The sequence below is a fragment of the Anarhichas minor genome, unplaced genomic scaffold (genome assembly GCF_050575085.1).
Source record: "Anarhichas minor isolate MPS153535 unplaced genomic scaffold, ASM5057508v1 ptg000076l, whole genome shotgun sequence".
NCBI lineage: Eukaryota > Metazoa > Chordata > Actinopteri > Perciformes > Anarhichadidae > Anarhichas > Anarhichas minor.
In genome coordinates, this window is record NW_027466522.1 from 207,501 (window position 1) to 227,462 (window position 19,962).

The following is a 19,962-nucleotide window of genomic DNA, read 5'->3' on the forward strand; positions in this document are numbered from 1 at the left end:
GACAATGAAGAGGAAGATTAACGATAAAGACAGAAAAAAGCTTTAATTGCACTAATTTATGTTTTTATTTTTCCGTACCTCTAAGTTGTAACACAGTAAAAAGTACAATATGTACCTCTTAATTCTCAAGCAGTGCATTCTGGGATGTCTGCTATTGTGCTGTTCGTTTTTTTTTTTTTTTGAAACTTCAACTCAAATTCCAGAGGAACTGATGTTTATAAGACTTTAAGTTGACTCAACTTAAATACAACCTGTGTATTAAGTTGAGTGAATGAAAACAGTTGAGTTGACTCAACGTGTTTCCTGTGGGATGGTTTTCAGTTACCCGACTCTCTCTTAGTTGTAGTTTCTACTTCTGACCACTAGAGGTCACAATGAACCACGTCCTTCAGCAGGAACGAGTCATTAAAGATTCATCGTGAACGTCAGAGTTAATGTGAGTGAAAGTAAATCTTTATTCTTTTAGTTTGTCGGTTTAAATTTCAGCACAACATAAAGTACTAAACACCACCTAGTTCATTGATCAATGAGGAGAAACAGTCTGAAAAGAGATCAGTCGTCCCGAAATAAAGCAGAATTCATCTTTAAAACGATATTCGTTGTTTGCAGCTCTATAATTCTCTCGTTGGTGAAAACTGTGTTTGTTTGTCTCATAGAGTTCATCAGGACTCTGTCATGTGACACTTTGTTTGAATCAGTTCACGTGTAGATAACAGAGTTAGAAGACTTCTTATTGAAGGAGAGAAGAAGAAGAAGAACAGCTGATCGTCGTGTGTGTTCACTTTGCTCGTCCTCGTCCTCACCAGGAGGCGTCACCACCATCTCCAAGCTGACGAAGACGTGCGTCCTGCGGCTGACTCCAGACAACCTGTTCTAGGTTCTGTCTGGTAGAGTTGCATGTGGTGTGAACTGTCCCAGGTGAGAGTTCAGGTTTCAGCTCCATTGTTTCAGGAAACCGTCAGCGGATGAAGACGAGAGAGAATCCTTGAAAATATTATGAAGAGAATCTGTTTTGATTGTTTTTTTGATTTGTGTCGAATCTATTGCCTTGGCAATGTTTTTTTCATGTTTTAAGAAAATAAAGATTTCTAAAAAATCTCTCTCTCTCTCTCTCTCTCTCTCTCTCTCTCTCTCTCTCTCTCTCTCTCTCTCTCTCTCTCTCTCTCTCTCTCTCTCTCTCTCTCTCTCTCTCTGAAGCCAGTTCACTATTTATTTAATCGTATTTTGTATGAAACTGAAATGTGCTTCCAGAACGTTGATATTATGAGCTAGTTCAACACAACAGTCATAGAAGCAGCTCTCCACAGGTTCCTCTACATCCATCAGCCCAGTCCGCTCCACAGGCAGACTAACGGTGAAGTGAAGTGTTGATCTTTCTGTCGACCTAACGGAGCGATCGTCCCGTCCAGCCCACCGTGTCCAGCATCAGTCGAGTCGTCACTCACGACGTCCCGGTAGACGTCCCCCGGAGGCTCTGGCACGAGTTCAAAGAACCCAGCATGCCAGACTTCCACCTGAGCGACACGTCCTTGATCAAACACCTGGTGGACTCTCTCTGTGTGTGTGTGTGTGTGTGTGTGTGTGTGTGTGTGTGTGTGTCCGTGTGTCCGACCCTCCGTGGGGTAAAAACAACGTCACTGTTATAAACACGCTGGCTGTTTGTCACTCGGTCCAGTTTACTGCAGACGTTCATGGTCCCCAGAGGAGTGAACCCGCTGACTTTTCCTTTTAGAGGTTCACTTTTCAGTGAAATGTCTAAACTGTTGGATGGTTTTCTGTTGATATTGGTTCAGATGTTCATGGTCCCCAGAGGATGAGTTGTAACCACTTTGATCATAATCTGACTTTTCATGCGTTTCAATGTCTTTCATTTGGTCCAATACTTTGATTTATGGACAAATACCTGCAAAAGTAATAATCAGCAAATAATTCTAAGATGTGACGCTAAGATGGTGAACATTATAAGTGCTAAACATTAGCGCGTTAGCATTGCCACTGTGAGCATGAATGGGAACTGATAGCAGCGTAGACGCAGAGTTTGATGTCAAAACAAGCTTTTACAACATTGAACTGTCAAAAAAACATGCCCTCCTTCCTCCCTTCCTTCCTCCCTCCCTCCCTCCTTCCTTCCTTCTCTGCCTCCTGTCCCTCCCTCCTTCCTTCCTCCCTCCCTCCTTCACTGCCTCCTGTCCCTCCCTCCCTCCTTCCTTCCTTCCTCCCTCCCTCCCTCCTTCCTTCTCTGCTTCCTGTCCCTCCAGGCAATGACGCCTCCCAGGATGGTGGTCCGTCTCAGAGCAGGGACCCAGAGGCCATGGTCCAGGCCCGGGTGGACATCAGGAAGCTGCAGCAGTTCCTCGTGGGACAGCAGGTCAACCCCACGCAAGGCCATGTGCAGTAAGTCCACCCACAGCTCCTCATCCAGCAGCTGCAGTTATACTTTAAAAACAGACTGTTTTCAACTTCTGGAGCAAGAACTGAACTTCTGACTCACCCAGAATCTCATAGGTATTTTATTATTGCTTCAACTAAGTTGTCTTTATAGCTGTACTTAGGCTTGCCTCAGTGGTGATTGGACTGAGTTTCTGCCTGTCTGAGGAGGTGTGATTTAGTCTCAGCTGCTGAATAGCTTTGCTAATTGCAACGGAGGAGCCTACACTCCTGGCAGACAATCAGTAGATTGCTGTCCTTAAGCACTTCTGTAGGCTGGAAGCGTCAGGCAAACGAAGGCTAGGGCGAACAAAGGCAACAAGGTGACTTTTTCAAGCCCGCCTTCGTCAAGCTAAGACTTCTCGAACGTGTAGTTACCTCATTTTTATTGTTCAAACCATGTGTTTGCATCCGATCTCGGTCCTCTCTTCTGCTCGGTGGTCATGTAGACATTGGGCCACTCCCAGGTGCCGTGACCCCGCTAACCTCATTTATCCTACTCTCTCAGCTCATGTTGAGCAAGTGGTATCGGGAGGGCTCTGGAATTGCCAGTCGGCAGTGCCGAAAGCTGAGTTTATCTCGGGCTACGCTTCCTTGCTCTCTCTCAGCTTTCTTGCTCTAACTGAGACCTGGATCACGCCAGAAAATACCACCACACCTGCAGCTCTGTCAGAAGTGTACTCTTTCTCTCACACTCCCAGAGCTGCGAGGCGGGGTGGTGGTACTGGCTTGCTAATTTCCCCAAAATGGAAATACACTCTTGTCTCGGTTCCTCAGTTCTCCCCGTCCTCTTTCGAATTTCATGCGGTTACTGTCACTTATCCAGTCAAGCTCACCATTGCTGTTGTGTATCGCCCACCAGGCCCTCTTGGTGAGTTCTTGGAAGATCTCGACACATTAGTCTCACACTTCCATGATGATGGCTCCGCACTCATCCTGCTCGGAGACTTTAACATCCAGACTGATAAATTAGAACCGCTTCTTTCCTTCCACTCCTCATTTGACCTTTACCCCGCCTCTTCTCCTCCTACCCACAAGGCCGGCAACCAGCTGGATCTTATCTTCACTAGACACTGTTCTACTGCTAACCTCTCCGTCACTCCCCTCCAGCTCTCTGACCACTATTTCATGTCGTACTCCCTCTCCCTCTCCTCTCCCCCCGTACTTCCACCACCTACCCACTTGGTTTCTACCCGTAGTCATCTCCGCTCCCTCTCCCCGGCTGATCTTTCATCTTCTGTTACCTCTGCTCTCCCTGACCCTGAATCCTTCTCTCTCCTATCCCCTGATACTGCTACTGATCTTCTCCTCTCCACCCTTTCCTCTTCTTTGGACAACCTCTGTCCCTTCACCTCCAGGCCTGCACGGCCAACCCCACCTGCCCCGTGGCTGTCGGACTCAGTGCGTAATGACAGACGGAGCCTAAGAGAGGCTGAGCGTAAATGGAGAAAAGGCAAACTCCCGGGGACCTTCTTAACTTCCAAGCTCTTCTTTCCACTTTTTACATCACTCTATCTACTGCTAAAGCTGCTTTCTTTCGCTCCAAAATCCTAACCTCTGCTTCCAATCCTAAAAAACTCTTCGAAACTTTCTCTTCACTCCTCCAACCCCCACCCCCTCCTCCTACGTCCTCCCTTCTCCCTGACGATTTCGCCAACTTCTTTGACAAGAAGGTAAACGATATCAGATCCTCCTTCTCTCAGCCCCCCTGTCCACCCTCTCCCTCTCTACCATCTCCAGCTCTTCCCCCACAGCTCTCCCTCCCCTCTCCATGCCCCATCTTACCCTATCTTGCTCCCCTCTCCCCTAACGAGGTCCTCAACCTTGTTACATCTAACCGCCCCACCACGTGCTCCCTTGACCCGATCCCCTCCCCTCTTCTTCAGTCTATTGCGACTGAACTCCTTCCTTTTCTCACCCACCTCATGAACACATCTCTTGTTTCAGGATACTTTCCCACGGCTTTCAAGACTGCTAGAGTCACCCCCCTTCTGAAGAAACCATCACTTGACCCCTCTGATGTCAAGAACTTCAGACCGGTGTCTCTTCTACCCTTTCTTTCCAAAACACTTGAACGTGCTGTCTTTACTCAACTATCCTCCTATCTCTGGCAAAACAACCTCTTGGACCCTCACCAGTCCGGGTTCAAAGTGGGTCACTCGACTGAGACAGCCCTCCTTGCGGTGACGGAGTCGCTTCATGCAGCGAGATCTAACTCTCTCTCCTCTGTCCTGATTCTCCTGGACCTGTCTGCGGCGTTTGACACTGTTAACCACCAGATCCTCCTATCCACCCTCGAGGGGATGGGCGTTTCAGGCTCTGCACTCTCCCTGTTTGCATCCTACCTGACAGGTCGATCCTACCAGGTGTCATGGAGGGGCTCTGTGTCGGAACCACGCATACTGACTACGGGGGTTCCGCAAGGCTCAGTCCTGGGCCCCCTTCTCTTCTCGCTCTACACAACATCTCTGGGTTCTGTTATTCGCTCGCATGACTTCTCCTACCATTGTTATGCCGATGACACCCAGCTGGTCTTGTCATTTCCCCCCGGGGGCACTCAAGTGGAGGCACGCATCGCTGCGTGCTTGGCTGACATCTCGAAGTGGATGACGACACACCACCTCAAGCTCAACCTGGACAAAACCGAGCTACTGTTCCTCCCGGGGAAGGGTTGCCCGCACCGAGACCTGTCCATCACCATTGATGATACCGTGGTGACGCCAACTCAGACTGCGAGAAACCTGGGTGTGACCCTGGACGACCAACTGTCGTTCTCAGCAAACATTGCATCGGTTACACGCTCCTGCAGATTCCTGCTCTACAACATCAGGAGGATTCGCCCCTTCCTCACTGATGAGACGGCGCAGGTGCTAATCCAGGCTCTTGTCATCTCCCGCCTGGACTACTGCAACTCACTACTTGCCGGAGCCCCGGTGCTGGCCATCAGACCTCTGGAGCTTGTCCAGAAAGCTGCAGCTCGCTTGGTGTTCAATCGCCCCAAGTTCTCCCACACAACTTGCCTTCTCCGTTCTCTACACTGGCTACCTGTAAGAGCCCGCATCCAGTTTAAGACTCTGGTGCTAGCCTACAGGGCAGTGAAAGGAACAGCTCCTTCCTATCTCCAGGCCATGGTCAAGCCCTACACCCCGGCCCGACCACTTCGCTCTGCTACCTCGGGGCGACTGGTTGCCCCGTCGCTCAGATGTCCCTGCGGCCGATCGACCCGGTCGCGGCTGTTTTCTGTCCTGGCCCCACAGTGGTGGAATGAACTCCCCACTGACGTCAGGACGGCAGAGTCGCTGCCCATCTTTCGGCGCAGGCTGAAAAAAAACTCACCTCTTCAAGAAGGCCTACCCTTCCGCTTAGCACTTACCTAGCATCTACTGTATTCATACTAGCTTATTGCACTTATTGTTTTTATATTAGCTTGTGGCACTTATTGCATTCCTTTGTTTCTGCACTGTACGTTGGCTCTGGTTTATGCTCTTAGATGCTTGTTTGAGGTAGGGACATGCACTTATTACTTCTGGTGACTAGTTGTTCTCTCGAAAACCGATGTTGAATACACTTATTGTAAGTCGCTTTGGACAAAAGCGTCTGCTAAATGACTGTAATGTAATGTAACATCAGCAACATACCTTCTATTATGATTCTGGATTGATATGAGTCGCCCCCTGGTGGACATTAGAGAGAATGCAGCTTTAACACGCGAAGCTTTGACTTCACTTCTTGAACTCGGAGGTTGCCGTCTGGCCTCCCCAACAACACGGCAAGCACATTGAAAATTAATTTCCGCCTCTGTGTACGTATGATGTTTATTTTTTTTAAATCCAATGTTAAATGATATTTTGCTCTCGTCCCCTCAGATATCGTCCATGAGAGGGTCGTCCACCTGATCCTGCTGCATGAAGATGTGTCGCTGCAGTATTTCATCCCCGCTGTGGCGTAGACGCTCTGCACACAACACACGTGATTTCTGCTCACTGTGACTTTGGGGGAAGTGAAAAAAGGGATGTGAACCTTTCCTCACGTGGCGAAGGATTCATCTTCCACTTGGACCCCATGAGGCAAAACCCACAATGTCTGGGAGTCTGTCCTTCACTTGAACGAGACTGAAGCTGGTTCCAGGTCTCGTAGTGGTCCTTAGGAAGACTTGACCCGCTGACCTGGGGTAGTAGTGAGGACATGCTGGTAAATCCACATATCTCCTTTTGGCATTTAGTTTGCTTTTTTTTGTTGTTACTTCCAAGTTCTGAATATTTTATGTGTATCTCCGACTACAATCATAACTGTAAGCCTGTAAAGATAAATAAAACTGAATATGTGATTATGCCCTGTAGTATTTGAACATGACAGACTATAAACGTAAAAGCAGGACTGAACTATGACTATTATACATAATTGGGCTGCAGATGTCTTCAGGCCTGGAGTCTAATCAAACATGTGCAATCTGGTAAAGATCTGATGATGTGGAGTCGAGTTACATCAGTTTATTCGTTCATGGCGAAGGATCGAAATTCGCCGAACCGCCACGTCGCCGCCCTTCAACAACTTCTTACAATCGTCACAATGAAGCATTATCAAGGTCTTAAGACTGTTCTGACAACATTTTGAGAGGGATCTGATTAATCTGTGAGGAGCAGGATGTCAAAGTAAACAACCTATAACTTCCTGGTGGCGATATTACTATTATAGCACCCAGTTGCCACAGAGACCCGGTTCAAAACACCGTAAAGCAGGCATGGGCAAACTACGGCCCGCGGGCCGGATGCGGCCCGTCAAATATTGGTACAAAATTTACCAAACTATAATTAAGACTACGGCTGGACAGTATGCCGGTTTTAATTTCCAGTATAATATGAATTCTTCACACACCATTATACCGGTGCATATCCGAAACAACTGCTGTCTGCTTTCAACAGGCAAAAATGTATTCTTTGCCGCTTCTGTACACCAGCGCTAGTTGTCTTATATGTATTGAGGGAACCCGAGTCATGGTCATAACTTTATAACACAACAATTAACAACCCACAACTAACGCTCTTTAACAGAGAAAAACACCACAGCACACAACAGTCTGTGACACATAAACAATTTGTAACACTAATAATTGTACATTTATAAAATTTCACCGCCGAACTGCATGCTGGGTACAGCTCGCGAGCGAGCCTGCTAGCTAGCACAACAGTCTGCTAACAGCTGGGAGAGGCTTGTCGCTCCAGTTACGTTACATTAAACAACAGAACAGAGCGATGCAGGATGAACAAAGACAGACCGGAGATGCACCGATAGAGTTTGACACATATGCAACGCTGATTACCGTAATATGTGTGGTATTTGTTATAAATGTACGTTGGTGCAAAGAGGGTGATAAGAAGCTGTACAGGGAGGGGCTTAGGACCCAGGGGAATGTAGGTGGAGGAGACGGAAGACACGCCACACAAACAGCTGTTCACCGCTCGTCACGATCCTGTAGACCAGTGATTCTCAACTGGTGGTTCGTCGCGGACCCGTTTTCAGTGGGTCACGGGACTTTGCTTTATGCAGCGGAGTTATTCACGCTCCTTTCCAGCATTTACGGCACTTGTTCAGCGGTGCAGGAAAAACACCGACCAATGCGTTGTGAATCACGTCACGTGATGCAGTTTAGCCAATAAAATAAGGGTATTCTGATACGTTTACTGACGCCAGTGAGATGCACCCACACCGTGACACAGGGGGGAGAGACAAGGAAAGACATTACAGAGCAGAACTCTGATAATGTTAGATGTGACAGTCAAACATTTGTATGATCTGGTCAAAGACTAGAACTGCTAAAAAGACCACAGTCATTAACCTTTACACTAAAAACACTGTGTCAAAAGTGACTGCACAATAGAATATGCATTAATACGATAAAAAAATATGTGTAAGATCCCAGCTAACTGATGAACACCTCAGATCTTTTCGAGAATTGCCACAACCGAACTGGTACCTGTTTGCACCTCCCTCAGGTTTACTGTTATACCTCCAGGAGTCTGTATGAGGAGCACAAACTGCTGTCCACTCTGCTGTTGGCTCTGAAGATCGACCTGCAGGACGGAAACATCTCGCACCCCGAGGTGCTCACCTTCGTCAAAGGTCACCCATCCTCCTCCTCTCTCCATCCTTTTCCTTTATTATCAAAGTATTCTAAAGGTTTGCTGTCTGTGTGTGTGTAGGCGGAGCTTCTCTGGATCTGAACTCTAGAATCCAAACCACGGCGATGGATCCTTGATCAGACCTGGCTCAACCTGGTGCAGCTGTCCAGCCTGCCGCCATTCACCCAGATCCTGACCCAGGTAGAACCCAGACCCGTTTACGTTGGAGCAGGTGAAGAGGGGAACTCGTAGACCTACAGAAGTTATGTTTCCTCGTGTCCAGGTGAGCCAGAACGAGCGTGGCTGGAGGACGTGGTTCGACCACCCGACGCCAGAGGACGCTGCACTGCCTGATGGTTACGAGGAAAAGCTCGACACCTTCAGGAAGCTTCTGCTCATCCGGAGCTGGTGTCCGGACCGAACCACAGCTCAGGTCTGACTGCTGAACACTTGTTCTCTCGTTCCCTATTGTGTAACAGAGACAATGCATTATTGTTTGTATTTGCGTGTGTTGACCAGGCGCGTCACTACATCTCCGACTCTCTGGGTAAACCGTATGCTGAAGGTTTGGTTCTGGACCTGGACGCCATGTTGGCAGAGAGCGACAACAGGACGCCGATGGTCTGTCTGCTGTCGATGGGCTCTGATCCAACTGAAAACATAGAGAGACTGGCCAAGAACAAGGTGAAGGAATGAGATTAGTGTTGTTAGGTAGAATATAAAGAGGGCTCATTATAGATAACCTGTGAATTCATCATCAGCGTTTTTGAAAATAAAGAAAACAGGTGAAAAGCTGATTGAAAACATCAGTAATTGTAATTCTATTTTGGAAACCGTTTTATAATATTGAAAAGCTGGTGTCTCTTTTACCAAACGCCTAAAAATCACTTCAGACTGAAATGGATGTATTTTGGTAAAAGTATTAAAACCAACAAAGGTTTAACATCGATGGACGTCAGCATGAGAACAGATGTGTGTGTGTGTGTGTGTGTGTGTGTGTGTACACACAGATTCCCCATCACCTTCCTTCAGTCCTCCATCAAGTTCACCAATGAACCTCCTCTTGGTACGAAACTCCTCAGTTCTTCACCTTAATGGTCGTCCTCTGATCAGCTTCGTGGCTAATTGATTGATTGACATATTTAGTCTTTTATTATGATTTGAATGAAACGTGTTCCTTTGCTCGTCCCTCGTCTGTCTTCATCAGGGATGAAAGCTGGTCTGAAGAGGACTTTCAGCAGCGTGACTCAGGACCAGTTGGAGATCAGTCACCTGCCTCAGTGGAAGCCTCTGCTGTACACTGTGGCCTTCCTGCACACCACTGTGCAGGTGTGTTTACCGTCTGTGTCTGTCTGCTTGTTCACAGTTTAATATCACCACAAAGTTATGATGTACGTTTGACAAAAAAAGCATATTCAGATATTCACGACAGAAGGTTTCTGCAAAGATGATTCTCATAGAACTGAACTGAACTGAACTTCCTCCTGCTAGGGAGGAACAATTCATATCATCTGTAAATAATCCTTTTCTTCTGTTTCCCTCTCGCCTCTTCCTTTGTCCTCCAATCAGGAGCGTCGTAAGTTCGGTCCTCTCGGCTGGAACATCCCGTACGAGTTCAACCAGGCAGACTTTACTTCCAGCACGCAGTTTGTGCAGAACCACCTGGACGAGCTGGACTCAAAGAGAGGAGTCAACTGGAGCTGCCTGCGCTACATGCTGGGTCAGTCCTCTTTATGTTGACTCTGCTCTTCATCATACCGGACCAGAAAGTCCTGAACCAGACTGGGTTCCATCCATCAGATACGACAAGATACGACACGACAAGATACGACAACATCAGCTCGTTAGGTCATCAGATACTTTTCCCCTGACTCTCTTCATGTCTCCATGTCTTCATGTCTTCATCTCCATGCCCAGGTGAGGTCCAGTATGGCGGCCGGGTGACGGACGACTTGAACAAACGTCTCCTCAACACCTTCACTCGTGTCTGGTTCAGCGAGAACACCTTCAGCGACAAGTTCTGCTTCTATAAGGGCTACAGCATCCCCGGCAGCGCCAAGACGATCCAGGACGTCCTGCAGCACATCGAGGCCCTGCCAACGGTGGACTCACCTGAGGTCAGCGCACACACACACACACACACACACACACACACACACACACACACACACACACACACACACACACACACACACACACACACACATGGCAAGCTAGAAGCCGAGGTCAACATGGTGTCCCTATTCCTGTTTGCAGGTTTTTGGGCTCCACCCCAACGCTGACATCACCTACCAGACCAACCTGGCCAACGAGACGCTCAGCACCATCATCGACATCCAACCGAAGAACAGCGGGGGCGGGACCGGGGAGACCAGGGAGGCCAGCGTCCAGAGACTAGCCAGTGAGATGCTGGAGAAGCTGCCAGCTGACTACGTCCCTCATGAGGTGTGTTCAGTGAGCCAGGTGCACCTCTGTACCGTCTCTGTCTCCACTGAATGAAGAAGTAGTCTGGTGGCGTTGTGAAGCATTGTGGGATCATGGTTGTGTCAAATGGACTTTAGCGAGATTCTAGCGAGCTACGACATCTGAGAAGCGTTTCAGAGATGGAGAGAAAATGCTGCTAATAGTTTAGCTTAGCCTTCTGCTAATAGGCTAAACTATTAGAGAGAAGAGAGCATGGGGAAATAAGCTAGCGTGGCTGGCTACTTAGCTAGCTTATACCACCACGCGTTCCTGCCAGACTTTGCTGGGTGGAGACTTTTGTGTGTGTGTGTGTGTGTGTGTGTGTGTGTGTGTGTGTGTGTGTGTGTGTGTGTGTGTGTGTGTGTGTGTGTGTGTGTGTGCTTTTTAATTGAAGTAATAATAATAACTAACAGTAAAATATGTTTAACAATGTTTCAATGTGGCTGTATATAATATATATAAAATAACAAGATGTCTCCTCTCAGGTGCTCTTCACTGCGCTCCCCGTGGTCCACGTCTACGCCGTCAGCTCAGCCAACATGGCCGACAGTAAGCGGTCGGCGGTCGGCCTGTACTCGTGTCCGGTCTACAAGAAACCGTGTCGGTTTCTTGTCGCTGAGGAGCCTGCAGCCTCCGGAGCACTGGACGCTGAGAGGAGCCGCGCTGCTCTGCGACTGCAAGTGATCCTCCAACTGAAGCTCTACTGAGATAGGTTCAGTTCACTCTCAACTCTTTATTTCATTTATATTAAAAACTAATCAACAGGCAGAAACTCAATCTGAGGCTTTAGCATCTCAAACAAAACACAGATGATGCTAAGCTAATGGAATGTCTCGATAGAGCTGGTGTTTATTGTTGTTTCTGATGGTGTCGTATTGTGATATTAGGAGGAATCTGGCAGTTTGTCACTAACCTGCTTCCACACATCAGTAGAAACTCATCAACAAGATGGAGAGAAACGTTCTGTTTGTTTGAGAAGTTTCTCTTCTTTTTAAGTCCGACACTGTTTCCTGTTTCTTGACACTGACGTGTGTGTTTGGCTCTTCATGGTTTTCACCTGAGCTTTAAAATCAATCAAACAACTAAACCTGCAGAAAGTGCTTTCTCTAAACCGACACAGATTCACTAGAAGGAGTTTTTATTCAGATTCCTCTCCAGTGATGAACATTTAAAAACACCAGAGAAACAAACAGAGAAAGGTCTGTGATGTGCTGATAACATGTCAGCAGCTGAGAGGAGATATAAACTCACAGACGTATCAGAATCATCATGTTTGTCCACCAGAGGGCGCTGACCAGAAATAACCAAACACAAAGTATGAGTCACACAACTAATAACAAACACAAACACTCTGAAAGCCTCTACACACACACACACACACACACATTATGTTATAAATACTTTCACACGGAACCGAATAAATAACACAAAAAACACCGAAACATATAAAACAAACGTAACAACATTGTAGAATAAAATAAGTGAAACGTTTGTGAGCTGAAGCACAAAGAAGCTCAAATCGTTTTCTGGACGACGGGATGATGAACACTGAAGCGTTCAGTCTTTGTGTTTAAGGTTCAACTGAAACGTGAGAAGATAGAAACACTGTTTATTGATTTCAGCTCTCGGCTGTTTGTAGCTTTATTTCTCAGAGGTTTGTTTGTCTCGTCTGTTCGTGAGGATGAAGATGTTTGTTTGGTGAATTTGTTAATAAATTATAAATAAATGAATCAAACTTAATGTAACGTCTGTTTTTATATTTGTATACTTAAACAATAAACTCATCTTTACCAGAAGATGAGTTTACTCATTTGATCTCTTTGAGTCACATTTTAAATGTTTCTGGATTTATCTCAGAAGTAAAAGACTTTAACGATGAAGGAATGAATCCTTCAAAATAAATCACCAGAGCAGTGAAGCTTGTTTCTTTGTTGACGTTTATGTAAAATAATCTCATGAGAGGAATTCATACAGATGTATGAACAGAGATCCAAAGTCAATCAGACTCTCAAGAAGAAGAAACACAGTTATTATATTCAGAACTTCAGTTTCCTTCATTTAAATCTCTTAATATGAAGATGAAGCTCATCGTGAGTTTACAGGTCGGCGTTAAAGATTCTACGACTGTAATTATTAAAAACAGACTCAAGAGGACTTTTATTTTCTCTGTAATGTAACAGCTGTGACAAACTGCAGTCATGCAGTCACGCTAACACGCTAACAACAGACCATAAACCTGCTTTATGTTCAGCTTGATGAACATATTCATATCATATTCATATTCAAAACTGTTATTATTTCAAATAAAATAACTTTAAAATGAAAGACGGGCAAATTACCTGACAAACGATTCAACAGTAAATTCTAAAGACTTTATGAATTATTCTCTCGGGTCGGAGGTTTGATGCCTTCGTGCTTCTGTTTACGCAAAAAGTGAGTTTTCTTCAACAAAAACATCTGTTTTCTTTTTCTTTTTGTTACAAGTCTGTAACGTGTGACACTAACACTTCATACACTACAGCTTTATATTCTGAATCAATCATTGGTTTATTAATCAATCAATAATAAAGACCTCTGACCCTGCACCTCCAGTACACTGATCATGTAAAGGTGTTTGAGGTGTTTGTACCATATATTTATTTATATGTATCGGTATTTAGCTCCGTTATCGTCTCCTAAATATTATCTTCTTGGTGTTGAGGCGGATGAAACATGGCCGATATGAAGTTTGCACAATTAAAACTAATCTCTCTCATTCCTCTCGATGGCCGAGCCGACCTGTTCGTTTACGGTAGATTAACGTTTAGTTCATTCGCTCCTCACCAGCTGATGGAAACGCTCCTCACTGTTCTGCAACGTCTCGTAAGTTTCCTCAACGTTCGCTGGACAATTGAACGCAGACACGGCTTCTGTTAAGTCCACTTTATTCAAGTCAGAGTTTTTAACCTTTTTAACTTTAATCATTTCACTGAGTGCAGAACTCTTCATCTCATTACTCCTCCAAACCTCTTACAGAACCAGACAAACCACGAGCCCGTTACAGTTTCATCTCCCGACATTTCCACCTCCCCGTCATGCAAACACACGTGAACAGCAGCGGCGCGATGAAGGGGAACGTTTCATCTGGAGAAGAACACTTTTGTTCTTTTATTTCCCAAAGTCAGTGTTGATTCAACATAAAACAAAAGAAAGACTATTTGCTGATTTGATAATAAAAGTCCAGAACACACTGTGAAGTAACCGCCATGGTTTCAGGACTCTGTTTGGTTGTCTTGATGTTCAGTCAGATTGGACTCACTTCCCTCAACACAAGGTTCACCTTCACTACCTGCCGCTCTGCTTGGTAGCAGCAGCCTTTAAAAACCTCTCTTTGCTCCCTCTTAGTGGTCTCAGTGGTCCAGAGAAAACGGCCCAGATCTTCCTTCGCTGTCCGGTGGTTTACGATAACTGCTTCATGTCGTACATCGGCACCTCGGACTCGTCCGCCTTGCCGTCGTCGTCGGCCGCCTTGGCGGCGGGGCTGCCCTTGCGTCCTTTGGGAGGCGGGACGGGTGCGGCTCCCTCGGCGGCGCCCTCGGCTCCTTCCTGGCCCTCCGCCACGGTCCTCTCCTTCTTCAGGTTCAGCTTGGCCGGGACGCTCTTGCTGATGGTTTCCTTCAGTCTCTCGCCCGACTGCTTCAGCCTCTCGCCGGACTGGCGGATCTTCTCGCGCCTCTCGGCCGTCACGATGCGCTCGCCGAACTTGTTGACCTTGGTGCCGAGGTTGTCGCGGGTCTTGCTCATGTTCTCCTTGGAGAAGGTGGCTTTGAAGCTCTCGATGCGCGTCAGCCCCGACTTCTTCATGCGGCCGCTGGCCGAGGAGTCGGCCTCCTCCACCACCATGTACTCTTCATCCGAGTCTGGAGGGAGCTCAAACTTGTCCGGTTCCACCTCGGCTCTGGCGCCGGAGCTGCCGCTGGGTTCTGCTGGCTCGTTACCCGGTGAAACAGCCTTCACCTCCTGGTCACCCTGAGGGAGGAGAACATAGAACCGTGTGAACCCGGGAGAACATCATGATCACAAGACTATTAGTTTTTTCCTCTTAGTCATATGAAGACAGTGTAACTGTTGATGTCAGGTTTAAACCTGTCTCTGGTTAAAGTGTGTCATGCGGGCCTCGTTCCTGCTTCCGCAAATAAACTGCAGCACCTGTTTCTGCAGCTCAGCGCTCGGCTGCAGGGAGCTAAACTTATCAGCGAGCAGCAAAGCTGGATCACTTTCAGCTTCAGGCCAACGTCACGCATCCGTCTGCAACTCAAAGATCCGGTTACAAGAACATGAAGTGGAGAGAAAAATGTTCAAGCCGAGGCTGCAAACTGTCCCACGTCCCTGCAGACGAGATTCACTTTGAGGAGGTTGACCCTGATTCACCATTCATACTGAGAGCTGACCAGTACAACAGCAGCCACATTAACACACGTGAACGCAGAGTCAACAATACAAAGACACAGAAAGCCACATGACAACCCGTCATGAGATGCTACGGGATTAGAGCTTCTGGTCCTTAAACACTTGAGGAGAAACTCGTCCAGTTTAAGTCTTAGAGCAGTTCACAGAGGCTGTTTTCTACTTTTTGATCTACACTTGTAGTGAAATGTGAGCTGCACAGATGACCACACATTTACTTGAGACCACCTTCACCCTCCTCAAGAACTCCTGAAGGCCCCCAGACACCAGTTTGGACAACATCTGATCGAGGAAGCAAAGTGAGAAAACTGATTTTTCTGAGAGATGTGACATTTGTTGGATCAGTCCTGGATGATTTCATCCATAAAGTTGACTAAACATTCATGCTAGTTAGCGAAGTAGCCTGTAGCATGCTAATGGGATCACTAGGATCTTTGAATAAATGCATCACAAGCACTATATGACACCCGACACAGAGGCTGACATTTCCAAAGCTTAACGGTAATAACTGAGAGTCCGCTAACAAGCAGCGTAATAACTACACCAGCTCCTCTGAAGCTCACTAATGAACACGTTTGTTTAATTTGTGTCTGAACGGACCAGAACCTGTGTTCACTGCTTGTATCTGGTTCTCCAACGAGAGGCGGAGATACGATCAATACGCTGCTGTTCTCCAAGAAATAGACTCTAATTAGAACTGATGTGTATTTTAGAACAAAATACTATTGGACAAAACTAGGCTAAATGTTTCTAGTCTTTATGCTAAGCTAGGCTAACCATGGGCTGACTCCAGGTCCGTACTATTTATCTTCTCATCGGTACCGGTGATGGAACGTTTCTAAACTCAGTGCTACATTTCTGTCACTTCTCAGTATCGAGTATTGAGGTACTTTGTTGGTGATGTCAGTGAGAGAAACTCATAAAAACGTGTTCCTGTGCAACACGAACAGAACTGGGGACGCAGAACCAATCAGATAAGCTGTAAGTCTCACTGTGGAAGAGACTGGGATCAACAGGCTTTCCTAACTTTGTAAAACAGATTAATACCTAGATATTAATGTGCTGAATTAGTCTTTATTAAACCATGAAGAACCAACGTTTTGTCACTGAGCGCCATTTTGAAAAAATTACAAAAGTACAAAAAATATGCGTCTGTCCAAAAGAAACTGCAGACGTCAACGCAAATGACATTACATTCAATGAAGAGATCATGAGGACTTGTTGAGGACTTGGTCAGTTATTGGAGTCAGTACCGGGGCCGATATCGGTATCGGTGCGTCTCTAAACAGAACACAGTAGAACACGAGAGGTTCTTCTCTCCGAGACAGGGAGGAGTGGTCAGAGAGGCAGGGGTCAAAGGTCATGAGCCCATCTGATCCCATGACATCACAGTTACGTGCTGACTGACGGGATCTCCTCCGGAGGTCCAACTCAAATCTGTCAGAACGAATCAAACGGCGAGCGCAGCCTGTTAGCGGCTAACAAAAACGATTTAGACGTTCGTCGGTTATAAATCAGAGAGAGAGAGCAGACGACTATATTAGGAGATGGTTCACACTCAGAATAACCTGGTCTGTCAGCGCTCAGCTGGCACAGTCACTTACACTACAGAAACCACGTAGCATCTCATGCTAACTGAGTTCATTCGTGGGGTAAAAGGAAGAAATCTTGATTTCCCAGCTTGTGATATAAAAGTTATATCTACATGGACACAAACATCTCCATCCCAAAAGACATCAACACAGCACCAGTGTGCACAACGCAGCCTGATGTCCAGCAGCTGAAGGTCTGCTCAACGTGTGACCTCACTGCAACCGGACCCGGGTCCTTACAGAGTCCACATTACTGTAATCCAACCACACCCAAAGAGCCATGTAGTCCTCAACAAGCTCGGTAACGCCGCTAATATGCATGTTACATATATCAGAAGTTATTGTGTTAGCATTGTAGCATGCTAATGGTATGTAGTTCGTTATATTCAGCGTTTTTGATGACGACTTGGTGAGAATAACATTCGATCTGTTACAAACAGGACATTCAGGTGGCAGAAAACCTTATTTTGTGTTTTATTTTCTCCTTTTGGTGAAGGAGCACACATGTAGTTTTTAAGGCTTCAATATCTCATAATTTTCAAGTTCAGTGGCATCTTTCACCTCCTAACCCAACACGAATATATACGGGTATCTAAAGCAGTGAAGCTGGAGCTGCACTCTAACGTTTTCAGATGCACCTTGAAGATTATTTTTTTAAAGCATAAAAGCCAAATAATCATCCACAAATGTGCTCGTGCTAAATGAAGAGCCCGCTCTGTGAGCTTCAGATCGCTGGTGTAACCTTTCAGCATACTGACGTTTATCCAGGGCTAAAATAACCAGCTCTCCATCGCGCTGGCAGCTGCTGACTGTGAAGGCCAAAGAAGTAAAACCAAGCTGTGTGTGTGTGTGTGTGTGTGTGTGTGTGTGTGTGTGTGTGTGTGTGTGTGTGTGTGTGTGTGTGTGTGTGTGTGTGTGTGTGTGTGTGTGTGTGTGTTGCTATTTCAAACTGAGATGCTCGTTGACTAATACAGTTTGTTAATGTTGAAGGAACTCTTGCTCAGTGGCCACATGTGTCTTCTCACAACAGTCACTTCATGCAAGACTTCAGTATCTTGACGATCTCTTTGGTTTTAATATATATATATCTATTTTAATAGATATATATATATAATAAACGGTGTTAGTATCAGTAATCTGGATCTTAAGCGCGTAGAAACAGACTAACGGCAGCATTTAGTATCTATCTGAAACGTTCTTCATGTTTCTGGACCTTTGGGCGATGCATCCAAAGGCCTTCTTGTGTCGAGATACATGAAGAACTTTTGCATGTTGCAAAATCTCCTTCAGTCGTTGAAAGTTACTAGAAATCTGCATCCAATCAAGAGGCAGCACTTTTGTGTCTTTCACAAACTTGTTGCCTTGACTGTAGAAACTGGACTCTGGACAATCCTTCAATCCTTCAAACATCAACTGGCACTTTTTGAGCCTTTTTTAGTCCCACAGAACAGTTTGCCTCCTTTAGTCTACCAGGAACTGATCATTATAATTAGAGTTCTGTTATTTAAGTCCTTTAGTTATCCACATGCCAACCCTGAGGCCATCACTACAGACCCCAGACCCTTTGCTTTGGCTCCAGAGTGATGGTGACCAACAGAACCTAAATGTACTGGAGCTGGTTGTTGAAAGGTCTTCATGAGTTGCTCAGTTCTTTTGTAACCGAAGAACAAATTAATATCAGTCTAATCCGATCAGGGAGGGAGAGTACTTGTTTAAGATTCGTGTCTTTGTGCCGGTTAACTGTTCTCGGGACCTCTTTCTGATCAGGTTTCTTTTTTTGCAGAATGAATTTAAGCTTGTTGGGTTCAGGTAGGTTCTCCACGGAATCTGTTCTAGACCAGGTTCAAGTCTTCTGACCTGTTTTATCCAGTAAACCAGCTTTTGTGTTCTGACTAGAAACCCTAAGAGTATTAGAAGGTTTCACAGTGTGTTAAGTTTCTAGAAGAGAATCAACATCCTTCTGCCTCAATACAAGAAGATTTACCTCAGCAATCAATACCCGAGAGGCAGCTGATCAGAACCCCAGAGGTCCGTGTGCACTGGTGGTAAAGTACCTGAAGCATATCTTACCTGATAGATGACCACCCTGAACTTGTTCTTGGCCAGGAGGTCTCCCTGGGTGGCCTCCACCTTCTTCACCCTGATGTTCTGGTTCTCCACGCGCACCCGGACGTCCTTGATGTGGCGGCTGACCTTGCGCGTCTTCTCCAGCAGCCGGTCGACGGTGGAGCTGGTGTTGGCGTGGTCGCCGGTCAGCTTGACGACGTCCGTCTGGATGGTCTTCACCGTGGTCTCCAGCTCCAGCTGGCGCTCCTCCATGCGCTGCTGCGTGGTCTGGACGCTGTCCATGAGGCCCGCCACGCGCTCCAGCAGCGCCATGATGCTCCTCGCGTCGTCCCCGCCGCCCAGCGCCATGCCCGGCTTGTCTGTCATGCTCGACGGTCAGAAACCCAGCGAACCCAAAATGTAGAAAGGGAAGAAGGGATGAGGAAGAGCAGGGTGGACGAAGAGGAGAGATGATCTCTGGCGTGAACAGAGAACTTTATTTTGTTATTTTGAAGGAAGGAAAGAAGATGGAAGCCACGGAGAAGAGGAGGATGAGGGTTGAGGCATCAGGGATCCGATAGAAAGAGAGTGAGGAGTGAGGAGGAATAGAAACCTCCTCTGAAGGACCGGATCAGCCCTCTACCACTGATCCTGAAACCACTCAGACCAGCTGAGAGACTCCACCCTGCTGGGAGAGGGAGGGAGGCACTGGTGAGGCTAAAAGTAGAGTTTTAACAATATACTGAATTAAAGTGAGCTCACGAACAGTAAATATACTCGAGTGGAGATCTCATTCCAACTATTATTAATTCAGAGGTCGTGTTCCACTTCTGACGGCCCTGAGGAACTCCTGAACTACCTGCAACCGT

General features: G+C 46.5%; 1 protein-coding gene and 1 pseudogene across 1 annotated transcript; one reads left to right on the forward strand and one right to left on the reverse strand.

Moving 5' to 3' along the window:
- The window catches only part of LOC142937856 (checkpoint protein HUS1-like), a 10,796-nt pseudogene extending 4,415 nt beyond the window's left edge, over positions 1-6,381 (forward strand).
- A 7,550-nt stretch (positions 6,382-13,931) lies between these two features.
- Positions 13,932-19,672, reverse strand: cavin4b (caveolae associated protein 4b). Its single transcript, XM_076080960.1, has 2 exons — positions 19,118-19,672; positions 13,932-15,017 (listed from the first exon to the last, which is right to left on the reverse strand). Exons 1-2 carry the CDS (start codon positions 19,478-19,480, stop codon positions 14,448-14,450), a joined length of 933 nt encoding a protein of 310 aa, XP_075937075.1. The 5' UTR covers positions 19,481-19,672; the 3' UTR covers positions 13,932-14,447.
- Between the last annotated feature and the right edge of the window lie 290 nt (positions 19,673-19,962).

Bases quoted from the DNA above. Each gene is read 5' to 3' on its own strand.
- cavin4b (XM_076080960.1), bottom strand. From the start codon at position 19,480: ATGACAGACAAGCCGGGCATGGCGCTGGGCGGCGGGGACGACGCGAGG. The intron at 15,018-19,117 runs GTAAGATATGCT...CTCCTCCCTCAG, and splicing joins TCAGGGTGGTCATCTATCAG to GGTGACCAGGAGGTGAAGGC.